This window comes from Heterocephalus glaber, unplaced genomic scaffold (assembly GCF_053883595.1).
Source record: "Heterocephalus glaber isolate CG9 unplaced genomic scaffold, H.glaber_assembly_v1.0 deba00001523, whole genome shotgun sequence".
Lineage (NCBI taxonomy): Eukaryota > Metazoa > Chordata > Mammalia > Rodentia > Bathyergidae > Heterocephalus > Heterocephalus glaber.
In genome coordinates this window covers 20,145,343-20,166,589 of record NW_028258327.1, presented here as the reverse complement: position 1 = coordinate 20,166,589, position 21,247 = coordinate 20,145,343, and the positions used below count along the sequence as shown (strand labels likewise).

General features: G+C 35.2%; 2 protein-coding genes across 8 annotated transcripts in view; one reads left to right on the top strand and one right to left on the bottom strand.

Annotated features, from left to right (window-relative positions):
• Positions 1 to 16,998, top strand: part of Cfap206 (cilia and flagella associated protein 206) — a 135,160-nt gene extending 118,162 nt beyond the window's left edge. For 3 of the 7 annotated variants that reach the window (XM_021240776.2, XM_004860237.3, XM_021240774.2), the window contains exons 14-15: positions 13,564 to 13,707; positions 16,706 to 16,998. In XM_021240776.2, coding sequence (XP_021096435.1) covers positions 13,564 to 13,707; positions 16,706 to 16,936 — 375 coding nt within the window. In that variant the 3' untranslated portion in view covers positions 16,937 to 16,998. Of the gene's footprint in view, positions 1 to 8,012; positions 8,296 to 13,563; positions 13,708 to 16,705 lie in introns of those variants that run through there. The other 4 variants (XM_013077964.3, XM_087188029.1, XM_021240780.2 and 1 more) reach the window with 3 other exon arrangements.
• LOC147824987 (uncharacterized) overlaps positions 1 to 21,247 on the bottom strand; it is a 59,242-nt gene that overhangs the window by 33,067 nt on the left and 4,928 nt on the right. The window lies entirely within an intron of this gene.

Genomic DNA, 21,247 nt, shown 5'->3' with positions numbered 1-21,247 from the left:
TCAAATTTGTCATTTTATAAATACCCAAGTAGTATAGCAATATATATAGATACACATTTTCTTTATTCAATCATCTGTTGATGGGTATACAGGGTGCTTTCAGGATTTAACTATTATGAATTGTGCTGCTTTAAACATTGGTATGCATGTATCACTGTAGTATGATCTTTGGAGAAGATACCTAGGACAGGAATGGCTGGATCATATGGAATTTCTAGTTTCAGTTCTTTTGAGAAATTTTCATACTGATTTCCATGGTGGTTGTAGTAGTTTACTTTCCCACCAATAAAGGAGAGTTCCTTTTTCACCACATCCTGCTACTTGGCTAAAGTTAGTTATTCTAAAAGGTTTTGGGTAGGGTAGGGTTCTTTGGGTCTTCTATGTAGAGCATAATATCATCTGTAAATAATTATAATTTCAGTTCTTCCTTTCCTATATGTATCCCTTTTCTTTCTTTCTCTTGACTAATTGCTCTGGCTAATGTTTCCAGTGCTATGTTGAATATAAGAAGTGATAGTGAACATCTTTGTCTTGTTCCTGATTTTAGTTTGCTTAGAAATGCTTTTAGTTTTTCCCAATTTAGTATGATGCTGCCTATTGGTTTGTCATAAATAGCCTTTATCATATGCAGCTTTGGTCCTTCTTCACCTGTTTTCTTCAGGGTTTTTTTTTTTATCATGAATGGGGTGTTGGATTTTGTCAAAAGCTTTTTCTGTGTCTATTGATGTGATCATACGGTTTTTTTACCCTCTGTTTATGTGATGTATTACATTTATTGACTTACATATGTTAAACCATCCTTGCATCTCTGGGATGAAACTTACTTGATCATGATGTATCATCTTTTTGATAATGTGCTGCATTCTATTTGCTAGCATATTGTTGAGGATTTTTGAATCCATGTTCATTAAGGAGATCAGCCTATAGTTCTTTTTTTTAGTCGGGTCTTCATCTGGTTTTGGGATCAGGATGATACTGGCTTCCATAAATGATTTTGGGAACACTCCATCCCTTTCAGTTTCTTTGAAGAACTTGAGGTGTATTGGTGGATATAAAATCCTTAAAATTTTTGTAGAATTCAGCAGTAAATCCTTTAGGTCCTGGGCTTTTTTGAGTCAATAGATTCTTTATTACTATGTCAATTTCATGGCTTGTTATTGGATTTTTAAGTATAATTATATCTTCTTGGGTTAGTTTTGATAGTTTGTGTGTCTAGGAATCTCTATTCAAAATTTGCTAATCTGTTAGAATATAATTTTTTGTAGTTACTATCTTCTGGATTTTGACAATGTCTGTTGTGATTTCACCTTTTCAATTTCTAATTGCACTAATGTGACTCTCTCTCTCTCTCTCTCTCTCTCTCTCTCTGAGTCTGCTAAAGGTTTTATCTATTTTATTTATTCTTTTGAAGAGGCACCTCTTTGATTCATTTTTTTAAAAAATCTCAATTTCATTGATTTCTGCTTTCATCTTTATAATTTCCCCCTTATTTTTGATTTGGAGTTGGCTTGTCGTTTCTCACATATCCTAGATTTCTCATAAGGTTATTTATTTGGACTTCCTCTGTTTTCCTAATGTGAGCATTGATTGTGATGAATTTTCCTCTTAGAATTGCTTTCATAGTGACCCGGAGGTTTTGTTGAGTTGTACAGTCATTGTCATTTACTTCTAGAAATTTTTAAATTTCTTCTTGGATTTCTTCTGTGACCCATTTGTTGTTTATGAGTACATTGTTAATTTTCCAGGTGTCTTTTCTGAAATTTCTTCTGTTATTGATTTCTATTTTCCTTGCACAGTGGTCTAATAGTATGCACACGATAATTTCAAGTCTTCTATATTGACTTAGGGTGGTTTGTGGACTAGTATGTGATCTATTTTTGGTACAGTACCATGTGCTGTTGAAAAGAATGTATTCTCCATTGTAGAGGTGCGGGATACTTTGTATATATCTATTAAATTCATATGGTCAAGGGTGTGCTTCAGCTCTGATATTTCTTTATTGGTTTTTTGTTTAGTTGATCTCTTTGCAAAAGTAAAGTGTTAAAATCCCCTACTGTGCATTATTGGTAATTATTTGATCTTTTAATTTCAGTAGTTTTTGTTTTATGAAGATAGGTGTTTGAGTTTTTGGTGCATCTGTTTATCAGTGTTATCTCTTTGTTGAATTGTTCCCTTAAGCAGTATGTCGTTACCTTGTTTGTCTCTTCTAATCAGTTTTAGCTTGAAGTTTACCATGTCTAATATTAGAATTGCTACCTCTCTGCTTGTTTCAGGGTCCAGGTGCATGAAATGTTGTTTTCCATCCTTTAATTAATCTCTCTCAATGTTAATGGCCTCAACTTTCCAATTAAAACACACAGATTGGCAGACTGGATCAAAAAACAGAATCCAACAGTCTGTCGCACTGAAAGATATTACTGACATACGTTGGTTATTTACTATCATTGCCTTCTTTAACTGTTGGTGAGTCCTTTGTTTTTCTTTTCCTGATTTTTTTTTTGTTGCTGTTTACTCATTGACCTCACTAATTTCCTTTGTGTTTTTAGCTGTGTCCGTTTCATGATTTCTGTTGAGAATATTCTTAAGTATTTTTTCAAGAGTTGGTTTAGTACTTATATTTTGACCTGGCCTTTTTTTGGTACCAGGGATCGAACTCGAGACTTTGTGCTTGCAAGGCAGGCAGTGAAACCACTGAGCTAAATCCCCGGCCTGAGCTGGTCTTTTTCATGGAAATACTTTTTTATTTTGAAGGATAGCTTTGCTGGATAAGTTAATCTGGGTTGGAAGTTATTTGCTCTTAGAGCTTATAATATTTCACTCCAAGCTCTCCTGGCTCTTACAGTTTGTGTTGAGAAGTGTGCTATGATTTTAATTGGTTTACTTTTATAAGTGATTTTTTCCCCCCTCTGGCTGTTTTTAAAATTCTGTTTTTATGCTGGCTATCTAGTAATTTAATAAGACTGTGCCTTGGTGATCTTCTTTTGTTGTCATAATTGTTTGTTGTCCTATAAGAATGCTTACTTGTATTTTAAAATCTTTTCTTATATTTGGGAAATTTTTTTCTATGATTTCTGTAAACATGTTAATAGATCCATTTGTGCTATATTCTAGTTTTTCTGTCACTCCAATTAGCCTTACAGTAGTCTTGTTATTGCCATCTAGTAGTTGCTAGATAATCCTCTCATTCTTTTATTTTCTTTTTGGCTTCTTTGAGCTCTTCATTGTAATTCACTATTTTTTCCTCATGGTCAGACACTCTGTCTTCATATTGGTTGTTTCTGAAATTAATGAATTCTGTAGTTTTTTATTTCAGGTATTTGACATTTTTTTTGAGGATTCCATATCCTTGTTCAATCTGTCATTCAAAATTTGAACTGTTTTGGTTAGCTCACCCAGTTTTTACCTGTTCCCCCCAAATTCACCATGGGCATATTAAATGAAATTGCTGTGAACATTTGGTTCATTTTCTCTTTGAACTCATCTATTTTCTTCATCCCTTCTATGAACTTTTCACAGAGTTCTGCTACCTGGTATTTGTTTTCTTCTCCCTTTGTGACCCTTTGCTGTGCCTTGGGAGAGTTGGATGAACTTGAAGATCTTCTGTTGCCTGGCTTCACCATGCTCATATGTGTACCTGTGATTTTGTTACATATATTTTGATATATATATTTATACATAAATATGTGAGATATATATATGGTATTGCAGGTTGAGGACTAGAAAAGTAAGGAGAATTTGTGGTTTATATGGAGATTTTTAGTAGGATGTTGTGTCCCTATGAATAATTTCCAGCTTTGTGTGTCCAGTGGAAGTATTTACTCCTGTTATTTACTTTAAGTGATTTTGACTCCATCTTTATGTTTTGGTGAAAGAATTACTTCTGGTTATAACAGCATCAACAAATTCAATCATATAACACTTCTATACGATAGTCCTTGCAGTTCCATTTCTTCCCTTTGTCTATTCTTTATGCACACTATGACCATTTATTATTTGTGATGGTTCTGCAATGAGGTAGGTGAAATGGAGGGAGGAGAATGGAAGGTGGTTGGATCAGGAGTGTAAGACACTAAGGAGGAGGTATGTAGGGAAAGATAGTAGCAGAGGAGCAAAAACGTTTGATGTGGGGTCTGCTTCTATTGGAGTACTTTTAGTTGAGTTGAAAGGTTAGTATTGAGAGTTTACAAGAGGATATTTGTGGGGGAAAGTGCAAGATATGGGTGGAAGGAAATTTACTTTGTGACGAGGGGAAGCTATGTGGTTGTCAGACCTGATGATAGAGAGGACAATAGGCTTGGTAAGATATAGGACAGCCAAAGGTTTAGGATGGGGAGGATCAGGGGTTAATACTAGAGAAGAAAGGAATGACTGTGGGGGAGCTAAGTATGGAAAATTAAAATTTGGGAGGAGGAGTTAATGTATTTGGAAAAAGAATAAAGAAATATAGTAATAGCATTGCTTTGGGGATTTGAGGTGAAGAAGGTAGATAGGGAGCTGAGACAAGAGAGAGAACTTAGACACCTATTAAATCGGGGCAAATCGAAGAAAAAATACACAAAAGTAAAAACAATAAAGAAAACCATAAAGGAACATAAACCTACATCACTTTTGAGGCAGGTGACAGTACTACTGAGCTAAATCCCTGGCCCAAACCTACATTACTAAATAAATCAATAAACAAAGAAAAATTCAAACCTATAAATATACAATGGGAACACAGATTACATATTCCAATGACACAATGTATATGTGATTCACATGCACCTTCTTTGCCAGACAGTCTGAGTGCTCACACCCCAATAACTCCTCTGAATCTTCCACTGCAATACTGAATCTAACTCACATTCAGTACTTCTTTCTACCAGGTTGCAGGGATTCTTGGGAGTCTGATCCAGTCCAAATTATTGGGTTAGGAATTTTTGCTGTCCCTCTACCTAGGTGTTATGGTGGAATCAACAGACCAATTCACTGGCATGAAATTGTCCACTTAGTGAGGAGTATTTCTATGCAATCAAATCAGCTACAGGAGTAACAGGGAGTTACAGTGGTATCTTTCTCGCTAAGTTGAACATATCACGAGACCCACTTTTAGAACTCCCTTTAGGCTAGAGAAGAAATCCAGAGTTATAGTGTAAGCATCATAACAGTCCAAGTATTGGCCTACATGTAATATTCACTAAATGTGGTAGCTATGTCTTTTCTTATGGCAAAAAAAGCATCAACAGTAATTTTATAGAATCAATTATCTAAAGCCCAGAGAGCTGGCGACAGGGTAATGCCAGAGTGGGGGAACAAAAAGTTTAAAGGGTTATTGTTGTTGTTTCTTTCATCTTCTGCTTTGTGGCATGGGAAGGAGGAAATAGGAGAGGGACAGAGGATCCTAATAGTGGTGGAGGTATGTTATATATTTAGCTGGGGTAACGGAGAGACTGAGTATGAAATTGGTAGTGAGAAATTGGGATGCAAAAAGTTTCTATAGCCAGTATAAATATTACAGGAAATGTTAAAGGCAGACAGATAATGAGGGTGGAGAAGAAAGAAAAGAAAAATACAGGAAGGATAAGAAAGAAGAGAAATGAGTCAGGTGAAAAGATATGGATAAAAGTAGAAGGAATAAAAAGAGACACGGGAGAATTCCCTTAGCCTCTATGAACTATATCGGAAGAAAAAGGCAAGAGGAAAAGAAACACACATAAACACTTACACTCTTAAGAGAAAAACAAAAGGTCAAATAATAGAATAAAACTGTGGGAGGATGAATAGAAAGAGGAAAACAGCAAAAAAAATATAAAAAATAAAGAGAAAGTTTTCTATTGTTTGGACACGTGGCTTTTTTCCACAGCCTAAAAGTAAGGAACAGAGCTCAAGCCAAGATGTAAGTGCTCACGCTGGAAGTGTAAAGTGGCAGTCTGCCCCCAGAAGAGTGCTGGAAACAGACATCCACATACAGTGGAGGCAGGGTGCCAATATGACCTTCCAATCCAATGCAACTCAGGCTGTTCACTAGCTCCAGCCCCTCAGCAAGACTCCCTCCATCCTGCTCTCCAACCACCAGCTGTCTCCTGTGGGTATCCTCCCTGGTGCACTCTGGGAACTTGATAGTGTGGAATTTGACTTGGAGCCAAGGGGCTGCTCTGAGACCCAAGTTCAAACACTGAGCCCTTCCCTACAGTTGCATCACCACCAGCTCTTGGTCTGCAGTTGTGGCAGCAGCCCTGGATTAATGTTTACTGTGGAGGGTCGCTCTGGGAGCAGTATCCCACATTTTCCTTGTAGGTTCCAACTGCTGATTCTCTCGGTTCCTATGAGGTTCGCTCTTCCTTTTGGAATGTTCTATGGTTGTCTCTGAGTAATGTTCTTTGAGTTGGAATCTTCAAAGCAGGCTTCAGATGTGGTCACAACATTGTGTTTGGTTAATCCATCCTTTATGTCTCTTTCCTTTTATTATAGATTTTCCTACTCTTTGTTTCTCACTGATGTTCTCTGAGTCTCTCCAACATGGCTCCTCCTCTACCCAGCCTGATAGATCTTCCAGATCATTCCTTTTCAGTGTATCTTTCCTCAGCTTCTATGATGTGACTTCTCCTCTAGTAAACCATGTTAAACCCCCTATTCCAGACTTTTGTCTTGTCCAAGATCAGGTCTTTTGCTTGGGTGGCACTTCTGCTCTCCTATGCAGAGGGGAGACAATGTAAAATGAGCTCTAGCCAAGGCATGGAATCCACAGTTGTGGAGCTGGTCAGGGACCAGCCCATGGATCCCAGCATTCTACCAGCGCCGGGGCTGCCCCAAGCAACTTCTGACTCTTCCTCAAAGTCAAAATGACCGTGAACATTAAATATTTCAAATTGATTCAGGACACTGATGTAGCTATAACAGTGCAACTAAAAACACAAAAGCAGACTTCCAGAAATGCTTGAGAAATTGGCAAGAATGATGGGATAAAGTGTTTGAAGAAAGGGCAAGCATTTGGAGGGGAGATTAGTATTGTTTACTATAATAATTATTTAAAATGTACCCTATATTTTTATCTCACCTGATATATCAAATAATTTCTGCATCTTGTGAGATGATGGTTTGGCTTTCATCTGTTAATATAGTAAAATACTGTATATTAATTTCTAAGATTAAACTAATGTTGCATTACTATGATCAATCCAACTTGATCCTAGATTATTTTATTTTTTAATATATTTTTGGATCAGCTTTTTTACTTTTCTTTAGAATATTACATCTAGGCTTAGGGATTTAGCTCAGTGACAGAACACTTGCCTAGCATGTGCAAGGGCCTAGGTTCGATCCCCAGTACCAAAAAAAGGAATAATGAAGAATTTTAAAATCTATATTCCTGAGTGAGAGTGACATATGAGTTTCCTTTCTTTCACTGAATTTTATTGTATTGATGTAAGGTTATATATGTCTTATAAATGAATGTGAACATTATAGTTTTTTCCTCTAAATGAATTCATTTAATATTGGAATTATCTGGGTGAAATATGCATGTAAACTTCTCTGGGCTTCTTTGGAAAAATTATAACCACTCAATGACTAATTTTAGCTATGTTTGTCATAGAGATACCATTCTATTTCTTTTTGTTTCATATTTTGTGAGTTTTATTTTTGTAGAAATTAACATCATCTAAACTTTTTACTTATTCTCATGTGATTTCACAATATTTTTTCATTATTTAAGTTCTACATTCCAATTCCTGTTTTTAATTCCTAATATTGTTCATTTCAGCCTTCTTTTTGTTTTGATTAAACTTGCCAGATGATTATTTTTTATTTTATATCATGTTATATTTTTTACTTATTATTTATTTTGATTTTGGTTAACCTTTCCAGAGGACTATTTTCTTAATCTTTTTAAAAAATCAAAGTCTTTTGGCTTTATTGATCCTACTTTATATTTGTTTAAATTTGTTTCCATTTCATATTTCCTGCTCTAATTGTTATTATTTTGCTTTATCTAGCTCCTTTATTTTATTCTATTTGTTTTCTAACTTCTTAAGATAGATACTTAGGAGTGAAGCTAAGCCAGTCCGAGCACCCGGAAGGAAGCTCCCTGCCACCATCCCAGGCTCCTAGGGCAGTGAACCTCAGCCAGTCCCAGCACCCAGAAGGAAGCTCCCTGCCTCCATTCCAGGCTCCCAGGGCCAAGAAGGTGAGCCGGTCCCAGCACCTGGAAGAAAGTTCCCCTGCTGCCATCCCAAGATCCTAGAGCAGAGAAAGTGAGCCCCGTGGGTACCAGAAGCACCCCTCCTCCATGGAAATGAGAAGACACATAAACAAGCCTCAAAAACAGACTTCCAGATCACCTACAGCAACCCCAAAGGGAAATAAGATGGAACACTCTGATACTCAACCACCTGGACTCTCTGAACTGGCAACAAAAGAGGATCTGGGAAAAATGAAATCAGAAATAATTATTCAGATAACAGCAAAGATTGTGCTCATGGTGCAAGACATGATTAATAAATCTAGAAAGGACACAGATAAAAAAATAGAGAATCTGAGGAACATGATGGAATCCCAACATAGGAAACAAATGGAATCCATAAAACAGATACAAACAGATTTCCAAGAGATTAAAAACTCCATCAAAAGTCTGCGCAGCAGAATGAACCAATGTGAGGATAGAATTTCAGATATAGAAGATAAGATTGCAATTAGTGAGGAAGAAAAGAAAACTTGCTTTAAAATTGTAAGGGAACACGAGAAATCAATCCAGCAGCTGCTAGACGATGCAAAGAAGAATAACATAAAACTGATTGGAGTCAATGAAGAAAGAGGAGAGAGTGCAGATGACATAAAAAAACTGTTCACAGAAGTGATGGCAGAAAACTTCCCAAGGAGGGGAAAAGAACTTGACATACAGATAAGTGAGGCATATAGGACTCCAGCTAGCCTTAATCAAAAAAAATCGACACATAGGCATATACTAGTTAGGATTCCAGAAATCCAACAGAAGAACAAAATTCTACAAGCAGTGAGAGAAAAGAAACAAATCACATACAAAAGAAAGCCCTTCAGAATTACAGCAGACTTCTCAATGCAAACCCTCAAGGCAAGAAGAGCTTGGAGTGATGTATTTCAAGCCCTAAAGGAAAACAGCCTCCAACCCGGATTGATGTACCCTGCAAAACTATCTTTCAAAACTGATGGAGAAATAAGATACTTTCATGATAAAGAGCACCTCAGGAACTTCATGAATACCAAACCAGCACTCCAAAAAATTTTAGACAATACCCTAGGAAAAGACAATGAGGATCACGACCCCAGGAAACCCAGCGGAATGAAGCCATTGGGCGAGACAAATTAAACTCAAAGGGGGAGAATTCAAACAGAAAGAAAAAGTCACGACAAGACTTTTAAAACTTTTAACTTCATCTCCCTAATGAGTGTATAATTCAATCTTGTTATTGTACTGATTAGTATTTTTCTGATTCCAGAGTTGCACACCATTCCTTGTGCTATACTGGCTATTTATCATCTTCTTATGTCTGCTTTTTAATTGGGTTGTCTATTAATGAGCTCTAAGAATTCTTTATATATTCTGGTCATAGGTTATATGTATTGTAAATATGGTCTGTTTAAGGACTACTTTTCATTTTAATGATGTCATTTAAAGTTCTAAATTTTGATGGAATCTCATTTATCAGTTTTTTTCTTTTATACATCATGGTTTTTGTATCCTAGGTAGTTCTTGCCTACCGTAAATTCATAAATATTTTCCCTTATAATTTCTTCTTAAGTTTTATACTTTTAGGCTTTCTTATTTAGGTTCATAGATCACTTCAAGTTATTTTCATGTATGGAAAAAAAGGGTTGAGGTTAATGTTTTATATACGGATACCAGGTGTTCTAGTGCCGTTTGCTGAAGACACTGTCTCTTCCTTGGCTCTTGAATCGAGTTTATATTCTATAAAATTCTAATGTTAAATAATCTTTCAAAACTCAGTGGACCATATATGTGTGGTTCTATTTCTAGATTCTCTGTTTTATTCCAATGATCTATATGTCTTTCCTTACACCAACACTGCCTTGATTACTGTAGCTTTAGAAGAAGTCTTAAAATTGGGTACTAAACATCTTCCAACACTGTTTTTGTTTTTGTTTTTGTTTTTGTTTTTGGCTTTTCTGGGTCCTTTGTACTCCTACATAACTTTTAAATTTCAATATCCAGTTCTTCATTTATAGCAAGTACACACAGACCTGAATTTTTATATATACCTTGTGTTTTCTAATCCTGCTAAATTCAAGTAGAAGTTCTAGGGGCTCCTGGGGATTTCTTAGTATTTTCTCTATAGATGATCATTTCATCTACATATAAAGATTTTGCTTCTGCTGTGCCAATCCTATCCTAGTTGTGTCATTTTATTGCCAGACTATTTTGGTTTAGACCTATGTTTCAAAGTCTAATGGACAGATGAAGAGTAGGCATTATCTCCCCTTGTTCCCCACTTTAGGGAGAAAGCATTGTATCGTCTCCATTCATAGAAGGAGTTTTTGTTGGAAGTATGGAGTACATGTCTTTGATCTGTTGAGAAGGTTCTGTTCTACTTCTAGTCTCCTGATAGCTTTTACCATGAACAGCTGTAGAATTTAGTCCAATACTCTTTCTCCAACTAGTGACAGGATCATATGGCTTTCTCCTTTCCTCTGTTAAAATGATGACTTTTGGGGGTGGATCTTCCAATGCTGAACCAACACTGCCATCCCTATAATAAAACCACTTTCTACATACTGCCAGATCTGACTTGTAAGAGTTTGTTTTGTTAAACAAATTTCTATCCATGTTCATACCTTTTTCTTCTATTATCTTTATCCAGTTTAAGGATTAGCACAATGTTGATTTCCTAAAATGAGGAGAGAAGTGTTCCTTCTTTTTTCTGCTTTAAATGTTTGATATAATTTATCAGTTAAAATGTTTATGAGCCTGCTGTTGTCATATAGGTAGGTTTTCAAGCTAGGAATATACTTTCTTTAATAGGTGCTATTCAAATTTTATATTTCCTCCAGAGTTAGTTTCATTAATTTGTCTTCCAAGGTACTTCTTAGAAGTTGTCAAATTTATTTCAAAACAGATTTTTGTAATACGCTTTCTATATCCTTTTAAATTCTGTAAAATCTGTGGTAATGTCTCCTAGATCTTAATATTGTAATTTAAAAAATGTATAACTGATATTGTGTAACAGGAAGAAAAGGTCTAAAAGAGCAGGGGAATTGGGAGGGGTAAGGGAAGGGAAAAAAGGGAAAGGAAAAAATATGAGAAGAGGAAAAAAATGGAAACAAAGTCTTTGCAAATAGGGAAGGGTGGAGGGGGTGAAGGGAGGGCAAGGGAAGGGGGAAAAAAATAAGAACCAAGAGACTCATGTAATGGTACAAGATCCCAATGATGAATGTAACTGTATTTTATACCTAAAATGTACCAATAAAGTTAATGGGGAAAAAAAACCCAAACAAAGATAGATGCTTAGCTCATTCATTTATAGCCTTTTTTAATGTTATGAAATAAATTTCCTTTTCACTAAACTACATTAGTTATATATCACATACTTTTAAACAATTATTTTTAAACAATTATTTTTATTATTAAACAATTATTTTTATTATTTTTCAGTTTTAAGTATTTTCTAATTCCCTTTGGAATTTCTTCTTTAGCTTATAGCTTATTTATGGCTATTGGCTTACTCATTAAGGAGATTTCCTGTTTTTTAATGCAAAACTGTTTAGTATTGGTATCTAACTTTGTTACATTATGGTAGGATCTTTTTAATTTCAGCTTTCATTTGACTTTCTAAATGTACTTTTCTTATAAATGTGTGTATATATTTCTTTTGAATAAAAATATGTGAATACATTTATGTATATAACATATATATAAGTATGTGAATAATAATAAATTAAGATACATATATTATTTTGGAGACATAGTATGACCACTTAGCACAAAAAGTCCCAAACTATTATTTAATTGGTATTTTCACCCATCAAATTACTATCAAATTATTTTTCTCAAGTCAGTGGTTCTCAAATTTATTCAAGTAGCAAAGGCCCTGGAGATCATAATTATTTTTAATGAGTATTATAGATGTTGCTATCTTTAATATATATAATTTTGTGCTCAGTTGGATACTGTATTATTCAAAAATCTAATTTAGAACAAATTCAACTATTTGTAAAAATTATGAAAGGAAAATTCACAACAACATTTTAATTCATAACTTTTTTTTTTTTTTGGTACCAGGGATCGAACTCAGGACCTTGCACTTGCGAGGCAGGTGTCAGAACCACTGAGCTAAATTTCCGGCCCAAATTTATAACATTTTAATAATCAAATTTTCTTCAAATTGAAACAATGCTGTTTACCATTTTACTGTGAATTTAGAGTTTTATCTGTCAGATGGAACCCAAACTTCTTGGCCTGGCCTGTTTTTTTTGTAAATTCTTTTTTCTATTCATTCCTACCATGACCTCTCAGTGTCATAAAAACATTGAGTTATATATTGATTTCAGAACTGTTCTATACACTGGTCTTTGACTTTTTTAAAGCTATTTTTAAAAAATGGGTAAAATCATTTCTCATGGAAATTTAAAATGAAAATATATTAAAGAGTATAACCTAGTCACTAGTCAATGAGGAAATCTGTTAGATGTTATAGTCAGTTTAAACAAGATCCTGAGCCAGGTGAGGTGCTCATGCCTATAATCCCAGAACCTGGGAGGCTCAGGCAGGAGAATCAACACGTAATTGTTGCCAGCCTGGGCTACACAGCAAGGTCAAGTCCAGCCTGAACTACATAGTGAGACACTATCTCAAAAAACCAACCAAACAAAAACAAAAACAGAATCCTAAGAACAGACATTTATGGATCAGATATAATTATGATCTATATTATAATTTTAAATTCAGAAGCTATATATCATATCAAATGGTAGGCACTTCATAATTATCTGGAACTGGATTTTGGAAAAAGAAGTTAATGTGTTCTTCCTCTTCTTTATTATGACCCGAGTTCCTCAAACTTTTCCCACTCCCTCCAGCGACATCATATGTAGAACAACTATATCCTGGTTAGACTGGAATTACTAGATATTTAATTTTGGGTGCCCAGTAGAAAAAAAAACCCTCAAAACTTTGCTAAATGTGTTATAAATGTATAGGTATGTCCTAAAGAGGTTTTGATAGTTTAAACCAATGTGATTTACACCTAATATTAAATAATTATTTTAAAATTCTATCCATTTGTAACAAGTTATTCACTTATGTTAACAACTGTGGAACATGAGGAAGTGCATTTTACATGGGCATGAGGGATGTTTTCCCCTTCCAAAATATACTTCTTACATTAACTTCACAAAATCATGCATGAAGACACAGTGCTCAGAAAAATAATTCCATTCAGCTGAATAATTATGAGCTTATTTTCTCTGTTGATATTTACAAGTATATTCCATGTTCTAAAGGTCTTCTTTTTCTAATTTGTTGGCAGTATTAGCTAAATATTTATCTGTAATGTTTTTGTTTTGCAAGTACTAATTACAAAACTATTTCTTTAGATGAGAGACGTTGACAAACATTATGTAAAGCCAATTACAAAGTGTGAAAGTAGCACACAAACAGATACACACATATTGCCACCAACAATTGTGAGATCATATGAGTGGAATGAATGGGAACTAAGAAGAAAAGCTATAAAACTGGTTTGTAACTATATTTTCTAAAATTCATAGGTTGGGGAATTTTAATATGCTGTTGGTCATAGATTTTCTAAGTTTAATTACTTATATAAAATAATGCATTCTATACAGAATTCTTTGCCGACATGAAAACAATTAGCACAATTTATAATATGCCAGCTTTACTTCATAAAATTGGCTTCTGATTTTAAGCATATGTAGAAATACAGAAGCAGGAAATTACTGTCAAGTGATACCAGCCAGTGAATAGAATGAACATGTACATATTTAATAGTTTGAAAACTCAGAGTTAGATTTTAACTAACTTCTAACTTCTAATCATTTAAAGCCTACTCCCACTGGGGGACATTTTTTCTGTTAAATCTTAGGGTCTGGTCTTCTTGTCAACCTGTTCTATCCAGACACTGGCCTCACTCATCCTTTTGATTCTGAGTCACCTTGATCAGAATAGGTGCCTAGCCTTAAAGGCTGTCTCTAAAACTCATCCCCTTCCAACTCAAAGGAATTCTCTCAACTTGCCCCTTTTTGTATACCTTATCATTTTAAACAACAAATATTTATAGTATAATGAGATTAAAAATTTATGTCTGTAGCCTTTTCTTAGTATATTTTATCTATCTCTCTAGGTGTGGAATAAATGAAGGCCAAATGAGAACATGCAGAAGCTATTTATTCAGAGTTTACAACAGCAAGGGATTTAGCCATCTTGACTTGTGTTTAGCAGACTGAAAAAACAGGCAGGGAAATGGGAAAGCTTTATAGTGAGAAAAGGGGGAAAAGCTTCAAATGTTCTCTGCGTGGAAGTTGGTGACATAGGAAACTGGAGGCAAGCTAACACAGAGTATTTTATGTGATTGGTTTTGTGAGCGTTTCTGGCTCTCTCTTGTTGGTCCTGAGCTGGGGAAGTGGGGTGAAAGAGGGGTGGTGCCAGCATTGTGACCATTCTGGCCTGATTGCTACACCTATAGAAGTTGTGATTTGGCTTCCTGAACTGATTGATGTAGAGGTTGCAAATTGGAGTTCTGTTGTCATATGTGGTTTGGCCTTTGTTTTGTTTGTATATTCAATCTGTGACAGGCTTCTCACTAATCACATTTCCATTGCTACCCTCTCTGAGGGTAGATTTTCAGTTTCTGGATTTCCTAGGAAGGATCAGGTTCCATATATATATTCCAGATCATTGTTCCATTAGCATTCCTACTAGTTAATCTTTTGTAGAATGCCTACTTCTTCATATTCTTTTCTGTTATCTACTAAACTCATGTAAGTTCATCATACATTTACTGGGTAACATATATCCCACTACCTTATTCTACTGGGGATAATAGGCTAGCAGGTGATATTGATACACTAAAATATTTCAGTACCTTTTGGTAAATAGTAAAACAGAAGTGAAATATAACTTTTAAATTAAATGAGGTGACATATTGAAGTTGGTCTTGAGATACAAACAGACAAAGAGAGGGAAGCAGTGGCTGGATAGGGTAATAGAGGAAGAGAGAACAACATAGGTATGGGCTGGAAATGTTAAGAAAATGGGGTAGTCAGAGGGGCTAAACTTTATACTGATTGAACTCTCTCTTCCCATGCCTCAGTCTGCACTTATTTCTTATTTTCACCTGAGACCTAATGGTTCCTGAGCATTGCATCATGTTGAATGCCACACTCTGAGTATCACCAACCCAATCTGTGATGAGATGAAGCTGAATTTATTACTTATGCCTTAAGGGAAAACATCACCTCAAAGGAAGAATGGCAAATGCATAATTTATTGAGAATTTGAAGTTTGTTGAGGCAGGTCTGTCAGTGTCTAAAGTAGGTTAAGGATTTGAATAGGACTGTACAAAGAAAAAGCAGTCAAACCTTGATGGGAATAATAAGGTGAGATTTTTGAGGAAAGGATCCAAAGAGGCTGGGGATGTAGGTCAGTGGTAGATCTACTTATGAAGCATGTGGGAGACTTTGTGTTTAATCCCACATATTGGAAAAGTGATTCAACTTTCAGAGCATTATGTAGTGAACAGTCAAGTTACTTGATTTGGCAGGAATCTCTTGGAATAGTAAAATTATGCTACTGAAGACAATGGAATAGTGAAGTCATATTAATATATTTTATTTTTTATTTTTATTTTTTGGAACTGGGGATTGAACTCGGGTCCTTGTGCTTGCAAGGCAGGTGGCAGAACCACTGAGCTAAATCCCCAGCCCTAAGTCATATTAATTTAAACAATAAGCAGCGTGTGTGCACAGGGAAGGGGTTTGGGTTCTCAATGACCCTGAAATGTTTCCTCAACTTCTAGTTCTCTCTTCTTCACTCACGCTATAATGCCTTGTGCTCTTTTTCTTGTCCTCTATAATTATAACATGTAACATGCTTTTTTTTTTTTTGAATGGTGCTAGGAATGGAACCTAGGGCAAATGTTGTACTACTGAGCTACATCCCCAACCCTTATCCTCCTTTTTATTAGCTCTTTCTTGCTTTCCAGCCTATGTGATCTGTTCAACTTCATGTTTACTAGTAATCCATAAAGGGAGTAAGCAAGGTGAAGAATAATGTAAAATGTAAACTGAAAACATCAGAGCTTTTAATATTAAAAACTAAGGGTGAACCCTATTTTGTAAAGACTCCATAAATTTAAAAATTTTATCTTAAAAAATAAAAGAAGTATGGAAAAATCCAAGTTGTATGAATTCAAAGTATAAAAAAGGAATTAGATTACTTTAATAAATAGTTGCGTTTACTGTAACTATGAGTCTAGCATATTTTTCTTTGGGCTCATTTTCATCTTTTTACATATTTTTCCACCTTTCAATAAAGGTTATTTTTCTCTTATAGCCTAGATTTTCTAATGTTCTAATAGTTTATAGAAAGGTGCTATTATAAGATTAATTTCTTTGTAGATTGAGAAGATTATAGGAAGATATTAACTAGTATCTGATAATATTATACATTATTTATTCTTTAGAGAAATTTTAATTCCTGTTTTCTGTTTCCACTTAGGCCAGTTTACGTCAGAAAATTACTCATTCAGTACAGACTGATCTCAGTCACATGAGAAGAGAAAATTGCTCACAGGTGTACCCCTCCAAAAATGCTGGCACCCTGTCCATGAGGGAAGATGGCACACAAGTGCCCAGGCCCCAGATTTACATCTCTGGTCTTCGTGGTGGACAAAGCAAAGTATCCCATGGGGTCAAGGTGAACTTAACTAGAGCTGTTGATAAAACCTAGAGATGACATCTTCAAAGATGTTCCTTAGTTTTGCACAGTGGCAAATACTGAAAAGTATTTTAGATCCATGAAAATTAATTTTGTGGGGGTGGCACTGATTGTGTGAATGTTTGTTGGATTTTCATATTTTGTCAAACTGGTGCAAAAAACTAAAAGTTATGTTCTCTAAAACAATTTTCATTCTATTAAAATTGAAAAGTAAAATTCTGCCCATGTATCTTTATTTTCTTTTAGCCAAAGTTTGGGAGCAATAAGATTGAAATTATGATGCTATTTTGATAATTAAATACTCTAAGTTTATTATTAATGGACGATAAGGCTTATTTCTATAATCAAATTTAATGTTAGAAATTAGAATTTTAAAACCCAAGCATTATTTTCAGCTTTATTAACTATTGAAAGTTAACACTGATTACATTGCTGTATGATAAAACCTTGCTGTTTGGAAGAGTTCAAGCAAAGGTCCACAAGTTTTACATAAAATCTGGATTTCTAGCTCTTTGACAAAAAATCAGAATATTTATGTAGTGACATCTTGGCATTCCTGTAAGTAGTAGCTTTGCCTGTCATAAGACAAGCACTTCCAGTTCTCCACTGTTCAACCCAGTTCCTGCTGCCTTACAGGCTTCCCACTTCACTCCTTTGTCTTATTTGTCTGATGCCATGGTGAATTAATGATATCTAAATTTTAGAGATACAATTTTACATATTTCTAATGCTAACTCATGGATACGAGCAATTTCCAGATAGAGGGCTTGTTTGTTAAGCTAGCTTTAACAGGGCGGGAGTTGGGGTGGGTATGTGACTTATATATAGCAGTTTTTCTGCCCAAGCTGATCTTTTTTTTACTAAAATGTTTATATAACTTGTTTTCTATGCAGTTTAAATGCTAACTGTAACACAAATGTGCTTTAAAATCTATTTTCCATAGATATTATAAAGGTGGCTGAGTGAAGAACAACAGTGAAGAGCAAGAATAAGTTTAGCTTTTCAAATTGAGAGCTTGTCTGCAGGTTCTAGCAGGGGAATGCAGCTACTCAATACCTTTGAGGAGGAAATGGTCCTCTTCTATCAGGGTGGTTGTCCTCTTCCACACAGCTTTGGAAAGGACACAAATGGAGCTGTGAGGGAGGAAGGGGACACCTGATTTGGTCTGGCCAGCCAGGTCAACCAAATCAACCCTGGCAATCAATGGATGACAGATGTTGCAGCCAGATTGCCCTCATATCCTAGCTTTTCGAATTGGATGTGATATTTTCATTCCTTTAGGCATTCTAATTCCAGCCCTAAGATAACCACAAATAGTGGCTTACAGCCATTCTTTTTTGTGTTTAGGAATCTTACAGTTCTAAATGAAGGTTAATTAACAGAAAAAATCAAGTTCATGATGTTTAGTAATACCTCCCTCCATCCCCTCTTCTCTAAGCCTTGCCTATCTTCAACATCATTTTTTAAAGTACAAGTATGAAAATCATGACAATTTACATACAGGTAGATCTTGCTTGTGTCTGTAGAGACAAGTCCTCCTCCCTGGGAACTGGGGTGAGCTTTCAGACTGCTTATTCTTTTTTCCGCATTGCACTGTTTCTCCAGCTCCTGTGTAATTTCTAATTTTTTTCCAGTTCCCTCCCAATTCCTGGCCATCTACTTCTTTTTTTTCACTTTGCCAACTTGTTATTTTCCAGGTGTCTGCATTCTGGGTCCTGGAGAGGCTATATTTTGTTGCTGATTATTGTTCTGCCACGTTGGTTCTCCCTCCTTTATTTATTTTGAATTTATTTGTAGAATGCTTATATAAGAGAAAACATGAAATATTTAATAATCTGGACCTGAATGGTTTCATTTACTGTAATCATCTCCATTTCCATCTATTTTACTGGAATGTACTCTATAGTCACCCCATGAAATTCTGTTTGCCCTCAAACTGCCTGATCAGATTTTACTATTTCCTTGAAGGTTTTTCCCATCAGCCATGAAAGAATTGGTTCCTCTTTAGGGTTTTCATTGGATGTTATTCATACTTTTATTATAGCACTTAAACAGGAATACTGTATAGTTAGGTACTGCATTCTCTGATAGTGAATTTCTTAACATTTAACTGTTTTAGTCATCTTTATATCCCTGACATTTATATAGCATCTTTTTGGATGAATGAATAAATTTTTAGAAAGAATGAATGAAAAGACAAACTAGAAGCAGGTTTTTGGTTGAGTCAAGGTGGGAATTGATAAGGAGTTCAGTAGTAAAGTAATTATTACAAAAGAAGAGGGAAAAAAGGGAGATTATGTTTTGGGGAAATAAAGTTGGATAGACTTTGTATACTTTTTGGAGAACTTTGAGAGGCAAAGAAATATTTTGTCTTCCTCTAATAGTTCATTAGGAAACTGCTGCAGATTCTTGATTCTGGAGTAGGAAGATGAGTAGGAAGGTGTTACAAAAATATGGGGTATGGGCCGGGGATTTAGCTCAGTGGTTTCGCCGCCTGCTGCACAAGTGCAAGGACCTGAGTTCGATCCCCGGTACAAAAAAAAAATGGGGTATTTCACATTATCTTTTATACCTTTTAGTCCTTATTTACACTTTCAGTTTCTCACATTAGAGAAACTATTTGGTATTTACACACGTGTGTCCTATTTGTTTCACTTAAGAGTATTGCCTCAATATGCATCCATTTAGCTATAAATGTCTCTAATTTCTCATTTTTTATGGCTGAGTAGTACTCCATTTTATTAAAAAAATCCACATTTTCTTTATTCAGTCTCCAGTTGATGGGCATTTGGGCTGCTTCCAAGTTTTAGCTATTACAAATTGTGCTGCTATGAACATGGGTGCACATATATCACTGTGGTATGATTCTTTTAATTCTTTGGGGGAGATACCCAGCAGCGGAATAGCTGGGTCAAATGGGACTTCCAGTTCTAGTTCTTTGAGGTATCTCCATACTGATTTTCACAATGGTTGCACCAGTCTACACTCCCACCAGCAGTGGAGCAGGGTTCCTCTTTCCCTACAGCCCTGCCAGCATTTGTTATTGGTTGATTTCATGATAGCAGCCATTCTTATAGGAAGAAAAGGGGCAAAGGGGAAGGGGAAGTGGGAGGGATAGGGAAAAGAAAGGATTGAAATTAATATGAGAAAATGAAAAAATGGAAACAAAGTCTTTGTAAATAGGGAGGGATGGAAGGGTTGAAGGGACAGCAGGGGAACGGGGAAAAATAAGAACCAAGAGAGATTATGTAAAGGTGCAAATTTCCAGTGATGAATGTAATTATATTGTATACCTAAAATGTACCAATAAAATAAAAATTAAAAAAATATGGGGTATTTGGTTATGGATGGTATAAAGGGACAAATGTTACATTTAATTAAGAGGGAATAACATCTGAGGAAAGGGAAGGGAAAATCAAAGTATGAGCTCAGGGTCTTTGCCCTGGGAGACCGAGGATAATTAGTTGTGATCAGTGTTTACATATGTGTCTAATACTATTCTCTCCTAGAAGGACCTATGGTTTCTTAAAGTGTATTTGATTCCATGACTGGACAGGGGGAAATAAACTGCTTGTTGCCAGAAAATTCTTCAAAAAGCTGATCAGACTTTGTAAAGAAGCAGTTTACAAGGGTCATATTTGGATATTTAAGCATCATAAAAAGAGTAATTATGTATAGTCAATTGAAGTAGTTGAGAACACAATGATACTCCAAAATAGGAAGAAACTGTACAGAGCAGTAGTTGTAAAGCAAAAGCAGGAATATATGATATTTTAATCCTTTTAAATGTAATCCTTTTAAATTTTAAATTAAATTTTAATCTTTAAAATTAATGTCAGATATTAGTTTTATGTTTAACTATATTTACAAGTACATGAACAGACAGGAACTGAATAATTCCAGAAGTATAAACTATATCAATTACAGGAAGAGGTGATTAGCTCCAGTGAGCACACACAATCAGGTAGAGAAGGGAAGATCTAACATTGTTCCAAAATGAGATGAATCAAATTACAATGTCAACTCTAGTCTCCTGAAAACACCTATTATTATGCTAATAAGGCAGGCTAAGTTTCCCAGTTAACAGAGGAAACTATATGAATAATGACAACACAGTGGTATAAAAGATTTATCCCTCAACTTTTTAAAGAGACATTTTTTTGGGAGAAAATCGTGCTACAGAAGGTGGAGGCTACTGGGCATGTTAGAATCTCGTATACCTGTTCCCGTGAGGGCTGAAGTATTTTTATGGTATTTTAAATCAATCTATATATCCTAAACATCACTCACTTTGCCAAGGAATTTCTAATTTCACTTATGCTA